We start from the raw sequence: 20711 nt of genomic DNA, 5'->3' as shown, positions 1-20711 counted from the left end.
TACCTCATGAACAGCAAGAAGGGGTGACAGTCCAGTCCTTCACTCTGTAAACCTGACTTGTCAAAAATGTACACATTTTCATGGCATTACCTGTCAAAGGAAAAAGCATCCAAATCAAACCATCTTTTATATGTGATGTTGCAAAAGTCAGTCAACTTCACAGAAACAACCCAATTAAACTCAGAATAAAATACCCTCATGGACTACAAAAAGGGTGTATTTGGGTGGTGAATTCCCTTCGGGTGGCTAAATTGACTGAAATGCATGAGGAAGACAGTGTCACATTAGCCTAGATCAGCGCGGCACCTTTCCACAGTAGTGTGAAATAGCTTTTCTGTCGCTTGTCACAGACCATTACACATCTCTGTTTCTGTTATGTTTAAACAACTAGGAGACAAGGCACTTAAAGGCTGTAGTTGAAACATTCCGATAAATCCGGTGAACTTTCAGCTGTAAGTGCTCTCAGTGGACACAAACTTTGGCTAACTTGTCAGAATCCAGAGGCAAGAGAAGTCATTGTGAACTTAAAGAATAGGATTGAAGCTATTGTTAGCCATGCATTACATCAAAGTGTCATAAAAGTGTGGAGCTGAGAAAAATACTTACACATATATATATATATATATATATATAAAATGGAGCATATTTATAAGTGCAAATAAAGTAAGAATATTCCAATTTGACTTCAGATGAATGTAGCATTACCAGTTGACTCTATACTTTGAACAGAGGGACAGAAAGCGGGGAACTCTTTGTCTGGTCTTAATATTACGCCTCTCATCCGTCACTCTAGACCGCTTCATTCAGTCGCAGAGCTGTGAAACGGCTGTGACCTTGTTCACTCAGCATCAAGCACATTCCCATCTTTAACAATAACATTCAAACTTCTGTATAACACCATAAAAGACAGTTTTAATAAGACACCAAGATAGCAGCTACAAAAAAACTCAATTTCATTTCCAACGCACATGTATATGAATAACAAAAGCAGTTTGAAGATACCTTTTGGGTGTATTCACAATATCAGTGTAACCCAATAAAGCACAAACATCAGGTTCATAACTGCATTACAACATTTTGCAAAACAAAAAAATGCAAAGTATGACAAAATAATACAAACACAAACGTGCAGTGACATTTGACTTGATGTAATCCGTCAACACATCCGTCAAATGTGCAGAAATACCCAAGACAAAAAAACAATAAGACAATGCAAAAGGTAAGAACTGCACATTTCACATTTCAATGTCTTGAGTGGTTGTTACAGAGATATTTATGGGGCAGTTCTGATTCCAAATAGCTTTCAGCTGTATCATGGGCCAATCCGTAAGAACTGCTCCATTCAAAGTCCCATCTGACTCAACTGCCCTCTAAACATCTAAAAGAACGCACAAATCACAGTTTGAGGTGACATGTTATTAACGTAGTTAACTATAGTGATATTTTTCTCTTGTGTGCTCTAAATTTAGACCCTAAGGTGGTATGAGTAAATGAAGCCTTAAATTCAAGTCACTTGTTCTTCCGGTCTGTCCTGCTGATGGTTTTCTTACCAGAGCTATTAGATACAGAGCTCAGAGTGAACAGGACTTGGGAATTAAATTCTTTATTACTGTGATCATAGCTAAAAACAGCAGCTAACATTCATTAAAACAGTAAGAAAAAAGAGTTGTCAAGTATCTGCAAGTATATACTAACCAGAATTTCATCCCTAAGGCAAGTCTTGGAGAGCAAACTGAGCCTTGGCTAAAATAATAAAAAGAAAAGTCTTAATCTATGGGTGCAGTCAATCAGGTCATCCATTCCATTCATTAAAAATACAAATTCCCCTACAGACATAAAGTAGGAATGCAAAAGTAACATCAGCACCCTGATATATCTTTGGTCTTATTCTTTCTCTGGAAGCGTGTGTCCAAGGGGTCAAATCCCCTCTCTCGGGCCCCAAAAATGGCCCAGCTGGGGGTCTTGGCCATATAGTCCATCGCTGAGAAGCTCTTGGTGCCCCCACTCTCCTCGTATTCCTGAATGAGCTTATGGAAGCGTTCGTAGTCAATCCACGTCCACCACTCCCCATCGACTTTGAACTGCAGACACACAAGAAAGAAAAGAGGTAAGAAAGGCAGCAGGTGATACAGCATTGATAAATAACACACAAAAAAACGGATACACAGGTGAAGATTGGACCGAGTCTCCCTGCCTGACAGGTGTTCACTTTGACTAATGAGGACTGATGGTGTTTTCCAAGCATGTACACAGCCAACTGGGCAAAGCTCTGATACTAAACCCCAAGACAGGTGCAAATCAGAGGAAGAGGCCAAAGGAAGTTGCTTTCGGAGAACAGAGTTCGTAGTCTTTAATGACACAGTCCCAAATAACACCGTCAGTCCTTTAAGTCCTTTTTCAAGTTCATACTTGAAATGCCAGTACCTCAAGAGTGAAGCTGCAAACTAGGCACTCTTCAGAATCAAAAGATATCAAACGGGACACCCTGCAATCTTCAAGACAAGTGTAGAAGGTGGCAGGGCCCACATCAAGAATGTCATTTGGGGTGCAGCTTGTGATGAACTCACAAACTTGCACATCGAGTTGAGATGCAGGACCTGTGGTCTCCATCCAGACCTTTCAAGCAAACCTTGTGTTTCAATCAATCTTACCCAATCTTGACTCTCAAGCTTTGGTTCTATGTCAGGGTGTAGGCGCATCTTAGTTCTGCTTGTTTTCCCACCCTATACATTTAATCAATTTCCATCAGCACCTTTAAACCATTCTCCAACACACAGGCATAAAGAATCCTAGTGGGGAGCTGCACTGATTACATTTCACACTGCACTGATGAGATGCTGTACTGTGATCCATGCTCAGCATGGTGATGCAATCAGCTATAGGCGCCAGGCTCCTGTTCCTCCCATCTCTCAACATGCTCTTTATTTTCAAGACCTCCTCACTGCCACAAAATCAATTCAGCTGTAGTATATTTTGCTCTGAGGACATTGCCGATGTGCCTGATTGAGTTGCTGGAGATTAGGGTCCAGGGAAAAGCATTTCAAAGTGAAAGTCAAGTCTTGAAAGTAAGAATAACTCTTTCAAGGGAAGCATGCTTTCAAGTCAAGACTTGAGGAACCAGAGAAGAACTTGGAATAAGAAGTCTTAGCTGCTGCAAAGTTGTTGCTTGGACAGTTCCCGAAGAACTCTGTCCAAACTAACAAAGATGTCAAGAGTGGATCAAACCACCACAGGCTCTCTTGAAGACAACCATTGTCCAACTTGCTGAAAGCTGGCCGCTGCTTCAAAGAAAACCTGGTCACTTGCTGAGAAGCAAACATACATTCCCACTACTGAAAACCCCAAGGCCACCACTTCCTCTTAGTGCAGTGCCAAGTATGTGATCTTTGTCCTTGTGTCATATTACCTCTGTTTAGCTGCTTACCTGAAGCTTCCTAGAGGCAGCCTCAAAAGCCATCTCTGCAGTCAGTCTGTAAGGCCTTAAGCAGTTTGCATCCTCTGGAGAACCGTCTTCCTTAGCTGCATGTTTTCATTACTAAGAAATTTGCTGAGGTGAATCACTCCATAGCCTTCTCACAGATACTCAGCACTCAGAAGATGAAGGCTCCCATGGGGCCAAACTCATCTCTCCGGGAAGGCCAAGGATACATCCCCAACTGCTTTAAAGATCTTTTCCCCTCCTTGTCAATCTTACACACATGCAGTTTGGCTCAGAGTTCTCCTACAATACTCACAGTAGGAAACAAGGTGTTTGGAAGTAACTAAAAATAGCATTGCTACTAGATTATTTACACCAGTAACAACTGAGTAAGGTGACAGCAATAATCCAAATCGCTCATCTCTCTCGCAAATTGTGTTGGGAATTCCAGTTAATTTTAAAAAGGACTGTTCAATTTAATGGAAACGTAAGCGAGGGAAACTGGCAGTCCTTTTATTTTCGGAGTACAAGACTATCCACATCTGCCATGCCAACAGATGGCCATGTTATTGAGAGAGTGCACTTTAAGGCTTCATTCATTTGTAAAATTGCTTCTGCACAGCTAACTGGGAGCACTAAACATATGAAGTCACTATGCAAATGTGGTTTTGGGATGCCACATCACCCAACACAGATTGCAGCCCCTCTTTCATTATAAGCATCCCCCAAAATTAATGATGGTCTTGTCTGTACGGTGTGCGGCGGGGGCTCTACAGTCTGGTGTAGTTACTGAGAGACTATAGGGACTTTAAAGTTTAAATGGGTAATCTTGTTTATGAATTAATGAATGTTCATAACGCCAGTGAAGGCTTTTTAAAACATGCAACATGCTTCAAGGCTACGTCTCTTATTAGTAGTGCTTGCTAAGGCAAACATCTCTATTACTATTGCTCATACTTAGGGCTGTAAGCAAACCTGAAATACTAAATTTAGGTGCACAACTTGCTCTACACAGTTTGTGTTATGAACATGAATAACTAAACTGTTCTGTTTGCTGAATAGAAATGTGCTACTATTCTAAATTATTAGGATGATAAAAGGGAGAAAATATCCCAAAGACTTACATCGAAAGAGGATACAGATTAATATCTACTGACCAGAATATCACAGGACATTTTAGAAAATCAAGCTTCTTCTACTTATAAAACACTTGATGGATTTAAATCCTCGTTTAACCCTGCTTTACATGCTTTAATTTCCTTCTTCCTCTAGCTCAGAACATGGAGAGATACGAAGAGCTTTATGAGGACGCAGCGCTCTAACTTTATGAAAATATAAGCTGTCAGCTCCAAACAGCGAAGAGTTGTAAATTCATTCAGAGGGTCTTACATTGTCAAGAACACCGCAGATAAAGGGCGAATGTTTGCAACCCTAAAATAAGAAAAAAACGAATGCGGCAGCTAAACAAAGTCAATGCAATGAAATACAGTCGGTGGCCTTCCAAGGTCCAATGTGAATAATGGCTTCTTATTACAGGAACAATGGGCCTTTTTAGCACCCTCTTGAGTCATGGCCTAGCCGAACAGAAACCAAGAGTGAGTCCCTGTGCGGTTGGAGGTGATGTGGTGAGGAATTAATTTTCACATCAAATTCAATGCCTTTTCATTTAGATGTCTGTCACAGGCAATGCAAAGAGAGCTCTTTAACATGCATAAAGCAGGGACAAAAACCTTGCAGAGGAAGGCAAAGCGGCTCGGTTCTTGAGTGCTGGGACGCAGAAGCAAGACGGTATGACTGCCGAAGACTGCAAAAAAGTCAGGATCATTTGGATAAAATGGGGGTTTGCGTTTGAAGTTCACACATTACACCCTAAAGCATCTTCCTCGGTGAATCATGAGATGCAGCTCCACCCACAAGGAGTGACATCATCCATCTAACCATATTAATTGGTTCATAATGGCATGAGGAGGCTGAAGGGCTGTAAAATCTTCGTCCAACAAACCACACGCATGTGAAAAGTCCTTCATTAATCTTTTGTTGCAGTTATTACTGTATTGGCACACTATCTTCATAGGTCTCGCATCCAGCCTCCTAAGCTGCCCACCAACAAACCTCTTCGCCTTGTTTCCAAACACTTGATGCTAAGGCAGTAGAGGACCGAGCACCTTCTCATGCCTGTGTGGGCTTGAGTGGAGGTTGCTCTGGGCACTCACAATGACTACGACTCTCCAAAACTGCAGCTCATTTACAGCCGTCGTGTTTGTAGCTCTGCATGATGAGGCAAGAAATGAATGGAGGGGTTTTAAAAACGGGTGGACACATGCAGTTACAGTCCCTTATTACACGTAAGAGTGCTCTCCACACCTGAAGAGAAAGAGGAAGCAGAATGAATAAATTGGATATTTAGAAATCAAGTAAGGAAGTAAACAGCATGGAAATGAGAGGACAAGAAATATCTGGGGCAGTATTAGACATTCGCTACTGCAAGAAAAAAAAAAAGCTCAGGAGGGGTGTCAAAAATCATGTACATTTCGAATTGTTCCATAACAGTATTTCAAAGCACAATATAGAGTTAACTGGGTCAGATACAGAGTGAAAAATGTTTCCTTAGTCCACATTTTAAATAAAGAATAATAAAGAATGAAAAACATTAAAGCAATAGTTCACCAGAAAATGAAAATTCTGTAATTTACTTATGAAAGATGATATTTTACCTTTTTATACCCTCATAAAAGATGATATTTTGAACGTTATATTATTATATATTGTGAAAGTCAATGGGGTCCAAAACTTTCACACTCCAAAAAGGACATAAAAGTTGTGTTAAATGACTCCATGTACTAACATCAAGCCTTGCCTAGCGGTCACACCTTATGACATTTGTTTACATGATGCGCAAGAATCAATGAGGTTTGATGTTTAACAAATATGTTTGTTTCATGCTAGCTTCTTTAGTTATTTTCATAGAGAAAACCATACTTGAGATATTACATGTTAAAACAGAACTAAAGAAATTTAACTAAAAGACCCATTTTCCCAAAAAAACAAAAAACAAAAACTTGGTTTAAAACATTGTCAAGGGTATCAATATGAGTGAAAAAAAAATTATTGTCCTGTCCTGCATCATGAGTACATGACTTACCAGCGATAAAACGTACCCATATTTGATGAAGTCTGTGTATGAATGTGTATTTCGATATGTTCATAATACAAAGTGGTTGGGTCACTTCAAAAGTCAAACTGTACTGATTAATTTGACCATCTTAGCCATTTTATCATTTAAAGATTTTGGACTCTATTGATTCTCATAATATGGACAAAAGCAGCTGAAACATTCTTCAGATTGTAATACAGTTTGAAAGGACATGAGGGTGAGTAAATGACGACGCTCTGCAAGTCTTTATCAGGTTTAAGATGGTCTCCCAGTCAGGCTAAGCAGGTCTTCAGATAATTTTTCCCAGCCTGGCCGCAGAACCCTTCTAAAACCAGCAAACACCACCTAAAAAACTGCTTTCAGATGTTTTTAAACAGGGAAAGCACACAAGGCTTTATGTTTCTTAGTAAATGAAATACCCCATTGTGTGTTAGAATGGAAATATTCACCATAGAATCACATGCAGAAATTTATGGTAGTTGATTTGAGAATACAAACAGCAAGTCATAAAAGGATATTGAAGCACCATATAGGCCTAACACTTGCACAAATATGTTTTTTGTTTGTGAGAGAAGAGCGCTGGTAAGGGCTCGCTGCCCACGCAAACCATTAGAGAAGCTGTCACAAGAAACAAATGTAAAACAAGAGTAGCTGTAAGAATGACTAGCGCTGTGTCAGGAGACAGCATAAAAATGCAGGAAGGAAGGTTTAACCCTTCACCTGAATGGCAGTTTAATGCAAGTGCCCATATCAACACTTTTTCAATAACATTTACAGAAATGGCAGTGGTGTCTTCATTTGTAACAGCTTTAAGTGGTTTAAGTCGGACAAAGGAAATTACAGTATGAGCTCCGTTTCTACGAAACGCAATGCAGGAGTAGAACAGCAGCTATGAACAGCATGTCTGTTCAGGGTTACCTTGTGGTGTGCGAGTAACAGACAGTTGGAGTGCTCGTGTTCGCAGGCAATTTCATAGTCTGGGAGCAGGTTGGCAAGCTGCTGCACGAAGTAGACGACCTCCTCGTGCCAGGGTACGTTGGCCATTGTCAGGCTACTGGCTGAGCTCTCGCCACAGTATGTCACTCCCTAGACAGGCAAAGAGACAAGAGGGACAAAACTGTAAAATGGGACATTTAAATTGTCTAAGTCACAAACACAGCATGATAAAATCTCATCATAAATGTACCAACATAAAACAGACAGAGTTTTTATTGGGTTTGTCTTATTAGATAGGTATGCAAGTCCGTCGCTGCCTCCGATCGACGGACTTACAATCGATTATTGGCCATAACATGACAATATTGGACTTTTTTTTTTTTATCATATTAGTGATGACGACATTTCATAAAAGCAATAAAATCACTGTAACACTCCCTCTGGTAGCTTTCATTTAAAATATTCACAATCAAACTTTTCAGATACAGCTGATATTGCCCTGACTCTTTGAATTTTTTTTATTTAACTGTGCCTCTCTGTACAAAAAGGAACACAAAAACACTCTGAATCATATCGGCGCACACAGCCCAAAGACACCCCGGCGCGTGGAGGCTGATTTGGATTTTCTATGGATGACGGAGACTGAGACAGCCAGATCATCTCATTCAACTCCTACACACACGCACACGACAGAACTGTTCACATCACACCTCATAGATGCTGCTGTGATCAGGACGAACGCGGCTACGAGGGCTGCGTCCACCACATGCTGGAAATGCAAATTCAGTTTACATTAATACAATTTCTGTCATCATGAACGCTGATGTCTGATTGGATACTGAAACAAAGTGGTGTCAAGTCAGGTCACGTACTCCGTTTGAACCTACACACATCATGAAAAGTAGTCATTAATAATCCTTGGCAACCGAGTAAGTGACACATCACCGCTGGACGAAAACCGGCCTCATTTGTGGTGTGGCCAGCATTAGTTCATGCAGGGGTCTGCTTGTGTGTAGGAGTAGCTGTGCTGTTGAAAAGACATTACTCATCCTGTGATAGAGTGAAAACCCATTTGGTGAGGCTTTATCTTATTTCAGTCTTCATCATGCTGAGCTGTTAGCACTCTATTACGCCAGACATTTGATAGAGCAGTTGAATCAAAAAAAAAAAAAAAAAAAAAGAGACGTCATGTGAAAGAGATATCAGATGCATCATAACTGTAAACAACGCATCAGTGGTATAAATGGTTCAGGAACAAACACACCACAAGGCCAAATTAAAAGCAAATTAATTCTAAATAATATGAATACTGAGTGCAATAATTCATTAAATAAATCACAAGAGGCATCATGTAAGGGAATGATTAATACAGAATTTCCTACATCTCCATTTACCTGAAGCCAGTGGCTTACAATTATGTATAAGTATAAATAAAAATATTCATAATTAGAAACTGTTTAATAGTTTCTTTCATAACTGACAGATGATTTGTGCAACTGTCTGATAATGAATATCCAAAACTGAATTTTAATTAGTTTCATTTAATTTCTGTATTTTGACAATAATGTAATGATCATTTTACTTATGAATAATAATAGTAATGGTAATAATAACAAATTTTTGTTTTTATAATTTTATTTCTTAATATTACTTTATAATTCATAATTTATAATGCCCATTACTATTATTATTATTATATATTGTAGTATTAATTTGTAGTAATTAATATACATTATATATTATCAGATGTAATTATTAGATGTATATTATATATTATAGTAATTATTAACATTTTATTAATATTTTGTTTCTTATCAGTATTTCTATTATTATTATTATTATATATAGTTTTTAGTATTATTTTGTAGCAATTATGTTATATTATAATTACTAATATATATATATATATATATATATATATATATATATATATATATATATATATATATATATATATATATATATATATATATATATATATATATATATATATATATATATTGTATTATATATTAGTTCATTTGCAAGATGGTCACATGTTTTTATGCTCTGTCTAAATGTTAAGCTACAGATTTCTCACTTTCTAAAAAAATATTATTACTTTGGTAATATTTTAAGTTAGTTTAATTTTATAATTCAAATTAAAACAAATTAAACTGGTTGTTCTTCATGTGTTTTAATGCACTATAGTCTTTTCAGATATAAGGTATACAGGGATAAGCAGATAAGTATTATATTGCATTATGGCTCTATTACCGTCTCAACACATCACATTCCTCTCTGAGGATGGAGAGGACAATGGAAATGAAAGGACGAGATTCTTGCCTTCCTCACTTCAGTCTTGTGGGCCGTGGCTGATGTCCAAAGCTGATATTCCCAGTCTGGCACAGAATTAATGAGCCCAACTCTTATCTGGCTGCTCTGTAGCCATAGAGAATAATGATCACCTGCAGAAATGCACTGATAAATCAATGGGGCTAGGAAAGTGAGAGCATTTCTCCAGCCCGTCCATGCCAAACTAACAATACTACAGATTTCCTGTCATAGACCAACAATTGGATTCTAAAAAGCCAACCAAACGTTTATACAAAGAAAGGTGAATTGATAAAAGCGCTATGAAAAATAATCTAATTTCATGTGGGATTAAAGCAAAAGAAATTAGTGGTGCGTGAATGATGCACTAATAGCATCATCCAAAAGTTAGGCAGTTTGATCTCAGTTGTGTCCTCAAACGTCTAACCTCTTGAATAACTAAGGTGGAGATAATTTGGGAGCCCAGCGCAGGCTTGTCCATCTTTGTGTCGAGACTAACACCTCTGAGACGCTCTAATTGTGCAGGAATAATGATTTGATCGATAACGCCCAAAGAGGATGATTGCTCAGCACTGGAGAGGAACGGGAATGACTTCACATTACACAAGAATGTCTCTACCTTTCATGGTGTAAGACTACAAATGCAATTTGTATTATTACATTTTATTGCATGCACAATATATTAGTGCCCTATCAATTTGTATTTTTTCACTTCTATAATTAAAATATACTATATATATATTCTATAAATTTATATTGGAAATTCACAGAGCACTGTACATAACATGAAATTATATATATATATATATATATATATATATATATATATATATATATATATATATATATATATATATATATATATATGTATGTATGTATGTATGTATGTATGTATGTATGTATGTATGTATGTATGTATGTATGTATGTATGTATGTATGTATGTATGTATAAATAATGTGACCATGACTTTAAGAATTCATTCCCATGAAATTGTGGTCACGAATTAAGAATTTGCCACATATAAATTTGTTCCCTTGTTTTAACTAAATAAAAACAAGGGAAAAAATGAGTACAATGCGGCCACGATTTACTAAAACAAGGGAACAAATTCAGTTGTGGGAACAAATTCTTAATTTTCAAATTCTTAAATGAATGAACTAAAACGGGGTAGCAAATTATTAAAATAAGGGAATTAATAAAACAAGGCAAATTATAAATAAAACAATGGAATAAATTCTTAATATATTTTTGACCACGTCATGTACAGGGCTCTGTAAATATTTAATATTTATCTTTTTATATTTAGATTAGCTTTGCCATCATCGAACAAACAGAAAATTGATCTTTAAAAACACTAATAATTTATATTACTGTTAGATGCAATCTTTGACAAATTTCTAAATGAATATCCATTTTTCATACTGTACATTATAACATTGTGATGCATAAATTTTGCACTTTTAGTATTTACAGAGACTGATATTAATTTTTATTGTTTTTGTAATTTATTTATTTAGACAAAACATTATAGAATTAATAAAAAAAAGTCTTTTTAAATCATGTCCTTGTGCACAACTTAATGCACACATACACTCTAAAAAATGCTGGGTAAATATTGGACAGAACACATGCTGGGTTGTTTTCAACAGTTCATCCATATTTTACCCAGCACTGGGTTGTATTTAACCCAGCATTTTTTTTTAGAGTGTACAAATAATTATTTTTATTTTTTATAAAACATGGAAATAGACAACAATGAAAAACATATGTTGTCTGACAGAGTAAACCTCTCACAAGGAGAGTGCAGCAGGTCTATCAGATCCTGCAGGAATAAAATAAAGACACACACAAAGGTGTTGGTAAATGTGAGGGGTAAGAGCAGCTGTTGGACGCTGTAATTACTGTGGGGCCAAACAGCTGGAGGGGGCTAAACGCCTTCATAACTCACAGAAACATATCAAACTTGCTCGGCTACCACCAAACTTAATTACCCTCCGCATATATCACCACTCTGTTTCACGTCCATAAAAGTGGCCAAACGCACACAAAACAAATGCTGCCGCTGCCAGCGGTTTGATGACTGGGTCACTGGTGTCCTATAGAAGTAAATGAGATGTTAGGAAATTTGATGTCTGGCTACACATAAACCATGTCTCATTGCTAGAAGAAACTTGTTGTCTGGCTCTTGGCATGAATAAAGCATCATTTGTCTAATTAAAGGGAAATGTAAGTGTAAAAGTATAAAAAGTGTGACTTTTAAAAGTGTGGCTAGTAAAAAGGGTTGTCTTAAGGGTGGTTGGATGACTGCTAATGTGTTAAATTCATGGGGCTCATGGGTTCGATTCCCAAGAAATACATGAACTGATAAAAGGTCTACTAAAAATGCAATCCAGACACAAACAAAATCATCACCTTTTTCAGAGAAAGCACTTTAACAGATTTATCTCAGCTGATCTTAGCTTCATGCTTCCCATATAGCAAAATGATTGACTAGCGGAAAACTTGCATCAAAATCTTCTGATGAGATCAAATTTTTATATGCATTATTTAATATATATTTAAAAATGTTAAAATATGTACACACACTACCATTCAAAAGTTTGTGGTTAGTAAGAATTTTTGATGTTTTGGACTCTTAATGGTGTGCATACCAAAAGCTAATTTAATTATAGATACAAAGTAGATTACATACAAAGTCAATGCAAAGATGCAAATACACTGCAATTTGCACGGGGCGACAGAAACCAATTGGGCAAAGCGATTGCTGCGAACATGATATACGCCTCAATCGCATCTTCCACGCAAGTTGAAATTGTCACGCAAGCCAATAAGCGAAAAGCTTATTAACACTTCCGGTTGTATCAGAAAATGAAGGAGAGCATTATGTTTTTATTTGCACGAGTGACACAAAACATATCCCGCGAGTAATCTAGAGTGATAACGCAATACGAACATTCGCTTCGCTTTTGGTGCACACACACAATAAGTCTCTGATACTCACCAAGGCTGCATTTATTTGATCAAAAACACACTGTAAAAATTATATGATCAGTAAATCATGGCAGCTTATGTTTTTACATTAATTTCACTCAAAATAAGTTGATATTTCAACTTGATTTTGAAGTCTGTTTAATGTAATTTAGCTTGAAATGACTTGTACAGCCAAGTTGATTTTAGGCAGCAACTGAACTGGGTTACTCCACCACAAAATGAAAATTTTGTCATTAAGCCCCATGTCGTTCCAAACCTGTAAAAGCTTTGTTAGTCTTCGGAACAAATTACGATATTTTTGATGCATTCTGACAGCTCTCTGACCCTCCCATAGACAGCACTGTAATAATCACGATCTCCTTGCTACGTTTCTGGATGTTGATCGTGATTATTACATTGCTGTATATGGGAGGGTCAGAGAGCTGTCAGAATGCATCAAAAATATCTTAAAGGTCCCATATTGTACACCTTTCTGGAGTTTTACTTTAGGTTCTGATGTCCTTAAGAATATATATTTGCTGTATAATTACCAAAAGCCATCTCAATATATTTTTACAGCTCTTCTCTCAAGAGCTCTGCTAAGAACAGGTCGATTTTGGCCTGTCTAATTAATACTCATGAGCCTCTCTCCTGATTGGCCTGTTGTTTTCTGAGTGACGCACGACTAGGCTGACCACAGGTAAAAAGGGTCATGCAGGGCTGACGTCATAATTTCGTCACAGCGCTAGCTGAAGGCAAAACAAAGGGAGAACTGGAGGCGGCCCATTCAAACCAGCGCAGATTCGGCTACATAAAGGAGCTTAAAATATCATCTTGTTGTGATGTTGGGTGCCACAATCGACGTAATAAAGCCTCAAATTAGAAATATGATTGAATACCTGCTGCCACTGCCAGACAAAAAACCGATGACAGCCGTGGTTAAATGCGATAAAACAGACTGGATAGAAACGATCATCAAAAATGCTTGCGCTTGCAGTGCACACTACTTATCAGAAAAGGTTCAATAAAGTATTGTCTTTTGTTGTTATGGGCGTGTCTGAAGATTTCTTGCGTCTCACGACTTACGACGTGTATGAAATAATTTCTGTGTGCATGTGTGTAAAACAACAAACTGACGATTTATATATAATGATCTGTAATTGTATATTCATTGTTGTGATTAATTGTGGCTGGAATGATAATGTAGCTGTAAAAATAGTTGCCTGCTGAAATTGAAATGTATTTACATCATCATGACATGGTGAGTTTGTCTTTACTATACATATTAGACGTGATCCACCTCATAGTAACAATCCTGTCAGATCGTCCATCCTTTGAGTAAGAGTGTAAAGTTACAGGTCAGCCGATCTGGTTTCATCCGTTAAAGTTAACCTTTTCGACAAGTTTCCGTGTTGTTGCTGATCAGCAATGGCATGGATGCGATGTTGTCTGTGCTCGGGATGGTGACTGAATGCGGTGACTGAGTAGTTCAGATGTCACATTTTTACAGAAGTCACAAGGGCTTGTGAAAAGGCACAGCTACTTTATGCAGGCTGTGTGCACTTTACTGTGGATTGACTGTTTTGAAATTTATATGGTAGTTACATAGCCCCTAGACCACAGTGATCATGAAAAAAGCCAGGCAATTTCAGTTTTGACAATATGGGACCTTTAATTTGTATTCCGAAGACGAACAAATATATTTTGGGGTTGAGTAACCCTTTAAGTTTTTTAAGTTAAAATAGGTGGACATTTTGTATAGTAAAAACACTAATATTATGAAATATTATTAGAATTATCAAGATTCAAGATTTTTTATTCGTCACATACACAATTATACAGAGTATAACCAGCAGTGAAATGTAAGTCAGGTCCGCTCCAATTATACAGAATACAAATATTAAGAAAAAGAAAAGTAGAAAAAAATAAAATAAAAGATAAAAAAATATAAATATAAATGTGCAGGTCAGTATGTTGTTGACAAATAGTAATAACAGGAATGTGCAAAAGAATGTGCAAAAAAGTTGTACGGGGTATTTAAATAGCAGCAATATGAGGTAGAAAAAATTATGAATGGCTTATAGATATATTGATAGTCAAGTGATGCTATGACACAGAGTTAGAGTTTAGGAGCCTGATGGCCTGGGGGAAGAACCTCCTCCTAAGTCTCTCAGTTTTTGCCATCAGGCTACGGAAGCGCTTACCAGATGGAAGCAAATTGAATAGTTGGTTACCAGGGTGATTTGAGTCCTTGATGATTTTGACAGCTCTATTTTTGCAGCGTTTGAGGTAGATGTCCTGCAGAGAGGGGAGAGCAGACCCTGAGATGCGCTCAGCTAAGCGCACAACTCTCTGTAGTGCTTTGCAGTCCTGATTGGAGCTGTTTCCATACCACACTGAGATGCACTGAGTCAATACACTTTCTATGGTCCCTGAATAGAAAGTTTTCAGGATTGCTGGTGAGACCCTGAATTTCCTCAGCTGTCACAGATGGTACAGTCTTTGCCTGGCTTTCTTAACCTGTGTTTGGATGCATGTAGTCCAAGTCAGGTTCTCGGGGGTGTTTACACCGAGGTACTTGAAGCTACTCACCCTCTCCACAGGGGTCCCACTGATCATAAGAGGAGTGTAGGGCTGCTGCTGTCTCTTCCTAAAGTCCATGATCAGCTCTTTAGTTTTACTCACGTTCAGAGAGAGACAGTTGTCCTGGCACCATGATGTGAGTCTCTCTACCTCATCCAAGTATGCGGTCTCATCATTGTTGGAGATGAGGCCCAGAACCACAGTATCGTCAGCGAATTTGATAATAGATGTGGAGCTGTGAGAGGACAAGCAGTCATGCGTGTAGAGAGAGTAGAGCAGGGGACTCAGGACACAGCCCTGTGGGACTCTTACGTTCAGGGTGATGGAGTTTGAGGTGAAATGGCCAACTTTCACCACTTGAGGTCTGCCGGTGAGGAAGTCTTGAATCCAGTCACAGAGTGAGGAGTTTAGGCCGAGGTCTGTGAGTTTAGATGCCAGCTTGATGGGGACTATAGTGTTGAAAGCTGAGTTATAATCAATGAATAGCAGCCTTACATAATTCCCAATGTTGCTGTCCAAGTGTGTGAGGGAAGAGCGGAGAACGTGAGAAATGGCATCGTCCGTAGATCTGTTTGGGCGATAGGCAAACTAAAGAGGGTCCAAAGTATCAGGTATGGAGGAGCAAATGTGGCTCTTTACAAGTCTCTCAAAAACCTTCATGACTATAGAAGTGAAGGCAACTGGGCGATAGTCATTCAGGCAAGAGGGTTTATTGTTCTTAGGCACGGGGATTATGACGGATTTTTTAAATGAGGTGGGAACCACGGAGGTAGCAAGGGACTCATTAAAGATAGAAGTGAACAAACCAGCAAGCTGATCAGCGCAGGACCTCAGAACACGGCCGGTTATCCCATCAGGTCCGGCTGCTTTCCTGACGTTCACTCTCTTTAGCGCCCTCCGAACCTCATCCTCCGACACGGTGATTACAGGATCATCGCTGCTCTGCCCGCTGCTTGCTGACGCGCTGGGCGGCAGAGACGCGCCGCCGCCGTTGCCATCGAAGCGGCCGAAGGAGGTGTTTAACTCGTCGGCCAGCAACGGATCTGCTCTCACCTCCACTGAGAATTTGTTTCCGAAGTCGCAGATGGTCCTCAGTCCCTGCCACATCGGTCGAGAGTCATTGAGCTGGAAATGAGACTCAATTCTCTCTCTGTATCTGTGTTTGGCGGCTCTTACTGCTCTTACTTGTTTCTGTAGCTTGCTCGGTTAGCATGTTTACAAAGCTTAATGCTACATCCGTGAACTCGCTGATGTCAGAAGAACTCGCCCGGAACATGTCCCAGTCGACGTCATCAAGAGCCGACTGTAGCATAGCTTCTGAGTGGGAGGACCAGCGCGTCACTACTCTCTGCACCGGAGGATCCTGAACGAGCCTTTGTTTATATTCCGGTGTGAGGAAAATGGCGGCATGGTCCGATTTGCCAAAAGCCAGTAGTGAGCTGGCTTTGTAGGTATTCTTGAACTGAGTGTAGCAATGATCTAGTGTATTTGGTCCTCTAGTTGGACAGGATACATGTTGATGAAAGTTCGGCATGACCCGTGATGATAAAGGCAGCGTCAGGATGTTTGTTAATGTAGCCACTGAGCACATCGTGAAGCTTAGACAAAGCCAAGCCGGTGTCTGCCTGTGGTGGAATGTACACAGCAGTAACTATGATCGATGAAAACTCCCGGGGCAGATAAAATGGGCGGCAAATAATGGAAAGATGTTCCAGATGAGGCGAGCAGGAATGCGACAGAATGGAGATATTCCTGGAGTCACACCATTTCTTGTTAATCATGAAACACACTCCTCCACCCCTGGATTTACCGGCCTCTGCTGTTCTGTCCGTCCGAAAAACAGAGAAGTTATCACTTGGCATTACAGCAGTGTCCAGGACCGAGGACGAAAGCCACGTTTAGGACAAACAAAGGATGTTACGGTCCCTTATGTCCTGTTGGAAACTAATCCTGGCTCTAAGATCGTCCATCTGATTATCCAAGGATTGGACATTTGCGAGCAGAATGCTCGGAAGAGGAGGACTGTGAGCCCTTTTCCTGAGTCTATCTCGAATCCCAGCGCGTTTCCCGCGGTGTTTCTTGATCCTTCGCCTTGGAGGGTTATTGTTTATCTCCGCGTTCCAAAGAATCTCCAGAGGCCATGCTGGATTTGTGGCTAAAGTGTCCTGGAACAGGTTAGTGTAGCGGTTTCCAATGTCCAAAAGTGTTTCTTTGTTAAGCGTTTTCTTTGTTATGAGGTGATCAGTGCTGACGTGAGATGTGTAAAATAGAAAGTAAAACTAAGTAAAAAAGTAAATAAAAACAATCTTAGCGGAGCGACCTGGACGGCGTCCGAACACAGCGGCGCCATCTTCAACCTTATGTAATAATTTTATGTTAACCATTTTATGTAATAATTTAAGATTTTATCAGTCTTGAAAACACTGGTGTGTTGCTTAATATGTAAAAACTTTTGTAAAACAATGTGTCAAACGATTTAAAAATCATGCCACACACATCACAAATTGGTCTGTAATTTAGAATCAATTACAGCTCCATTCTTCATGATTCTAGCTGTCAGCCAGCCAGACAATTTTACATAATAAAAAATACAGTTTTGCAGCCAAATGTTAAAGTTTGCAAAGCCTAAAAATAAATGTACATGTAATATACAGTACTGATCTTATAGGACAAATGACTAAAACACTTTCAATGGCTACATATCAGTGTACCATCCTTATTGTTGAGCCATTTTGCTGTTAAACCAGCAAAATATTGTTTGCATTGGGCTGTCAACAATAAGCAAACACTCTCAGACCTAGTATGTGAACAACTAGTTCAAGTTTGCATCAAAACGCACCAAAGCCATGATGCTCATATGTCAAAAAACAACTGGAAGCAGAAATCTCATTTGGCATTCGCCCCTTTAACCCAGAGCTGACGAACCATTAAAAGGTGAACACAGGCTCTGGGAGATTCAGACAGCCTGCCTCTGTTTGGGTAAACTCAGCAATATTTTCCTCACGCTATTTCATGGCCTTTATTTTATACCACAGAAGGAGGCGTAAATCCTCGCCTTCAGCGGTCTATCAAAGTGGGCGATTATTGTTGCTAGGTAACAGCATGTCATAGTTAAAGTCGGCTTTACTTTGGAGTGGCTCTGCTTTGAATGTGAATGCGCTGAGGTGGGTTCCCTATGGGGCAGGTGCGCACAGGTCACATGACTGGCTGTTGACTTGTAATGAGATTACGAGCAATTCTGTGAATCTCAATGCAGCAGACCCCCCTTTCCTTCCATTAGAAAAGAAGCTGCTAATGTGACGATAAGAGTCCAGGAGGGAAGAAATACATGGAAGAATTATTGCAAATTGCAGCTGAATGGAGAAAAAGGGGAGAAACAAGGATGAATAAAATTGTAATTTAACAGATGTGAAAAATTGTTTTTCTACCTGGAGGAACAGGAAGAATGGCTTTGAGACTCTACAAAACAATGTGCGTCCCTCAGCCGAGAGGATTTCATGCCGTGGTGGTCTGTGATTCATCAGGTCACGAGTGAATCAGTTCAGATCGGTACAATTAAACCAGGACAGTGTAATTACACAGGTCAACAAACACCAAATGCATTAAGGCAAATAAACGCTGGCTGAGATGAGGAGAGATTTAATCAGTTTAGTCAATTGCATTAATCTTGAAGACAGGTTGATTAAGTAGAACGAGGCTCTTATTCACCGATTAAAAACTAGCATTTCATTAAAAAGCCATTAAAGTCACTAGTTGACTTTAAAAGCTACAGTCTTGGCATTTCATAGAGGACTGACTTGATCTTCATGGATCATTAGAGGAATGGGATGAAACGTAAACTGCATTCTGAATGTAATGACTTATGGCTCTTCATTTATTAAAATTAATAATTATGATTCTGTAACCATTGGTTTATCCTCATATTATAGCAGATCTTTATGACCATATTTCTTGTATTGAGCACAGAGATTTTGAAGAAAGTGCTGGTCACTCTTTTTCTTGAAATAATGAATAGGGACTGAAGTTTTAAAAAAATTACACAAAAACATGTTTTATAAAAGTGGTCCATACAAATTGTGCATTAAAAAATTTGGTGGTGAATTGTTTCACTGAGAAATAGATAGTAAATTTCACAAATAAACCACAAATTAAATGTGAAAATTTGAAGAATCTCAGTTTCATACTCCATTACTTTAAAAATATATATTTTTTAGTGTATACTAAAAGTCCGTTCTTTTTTGCTTGAATAGCAGACTGAAATTTAAGTCATAATTACAGAAAATATAACTGATTTGTAAAAAATAAATAACTAGATTAATACAAAAATACATTTTTCTGAGTCAAATCTTTAACAAATCAAATGGATCCCATTTTTATTACACAAAGCTGTCATATGGCAGAACACTTGGGATCTAATGCTCAAGTCATATGGATCACTTTTCTGATGCTTTTGTAATTGTATGGAAAAGAGTGACCTGCACATTTTTCAAAAATTCTCCTTGTGTGTTCTACAGAAAACAAAGGTTCAGAAACAACAAATAGGTAAATGACAATTTTCATTTTTAAGACAAACTATTCATTTAACTGGCATAAAATAAAGTGATATGAACTCAGTCTATATCAGTGTCTAAAAAAAAACTGTTCTAAATTCAGTGAAAATACACATGTAACCAATATTTCATAACAGAATGCAAAAATATTGTGAATGATACTTGATACAGCGATTCCAAAGGGATATTTTTAAAGTTTAATATCATTTAAAAATGTACCATTCAAACCAAAATTGTTGTAGCACAGGGCCCTTAGTTACAGCATTTTGTAGCTCCCGCTACAAATGTATCTTATCTGAGCTCCAAATCAATCCTATCTGCGCTCCAAATCAATCCTATCTTGAATCATTGGCTCTCGGTAAATGCATTAGCACAGAGAACAAATTTAATGAGTCTGGTCATTACCTTGTTTTCCTGCAAAAAGGATTAGCTAGAAATTCTTGGGATTCCAGCAATAGCTTAATAAATCTTCACCTGTTAACCCCAAAAGGGTTCAGAGACCCTCATTAGAGGCTCATTCCTGAATTAGGGGGGTGAGAGGCATACCTTGACCTCGATGAAATCTGGCTGTCCAAGGGCAATGAGATCTGCATAGGCCTTCAGCTCATCCACATTCCAGGCCTTCACCAGGGTCAGTCTGTACACCGTACGCTGTCGCTGTAGAGGAGGAAACACAAGGAGGTGCTGTCAAATTACTGCTTAATTAAACCAACGCACCTGGGCTTGAGAATATGAAATGATATCGGGAACCCACTTCTATAATCTGATGTATTTCTCAGTGAAGC

The 20711-nt window shown here is 38.5% G+C and overlaps 1 protein-coding gene across 2 annotated transcripts in view; it reads right to left on the bottom strand.

Annotated features, from left to right (window-relative positions):
- Positions 1-887: 887 nt before the first annotated feature.
- The window catches only part of LOC306854087 (S-adenosyl-L-methionine-dependent tRNA 4-demethylwyosine synthase TYW1), a 68013-nt gene continuing 48189 nt past the window's right edge, over positions 888-20711 (bottom strand). The window contains exons 14-16 of one of the 2 annotated variants that reach the window (XM_079391896.1): positions 20473-20583; positions 7491-7658; positions 888-2081 (exon numbers count right to left, since the gene is read on the bottom strand). In XM_079391896.1, the coding sequence (XP_079248022.1) occupies positions 1860-2081; positions 7491-7658; positions 20473-20583 (501 nt within the window). In that variant the 3' untranslated portion in view covers positions 888-1859. The remainder of the gene's footprint in view (positions 2082-7490; positions 7659-20472; positions 20584-20711) is intronic. The other variant, XM_079391897.1, reaches the window with a different exon arrangement.

This window comes from Barbus barbus, assembly GCF_936440315.1.
Source record: "Barbus barbus genome assembly, chromosome: 34".
NCBI classification, from domain to species: domain Eukaryota; kingdom Metazoa; phylum Chordata; class Actinopteri; order Cypriniformes; family Cyprinidae; genus Barbus; species Barbus barbus.
The sequence above is the reverse complement of the archived record's forward strand: the minus strand, read 5'-3'. Positions and strand labels throughout refer to the sequence as shown.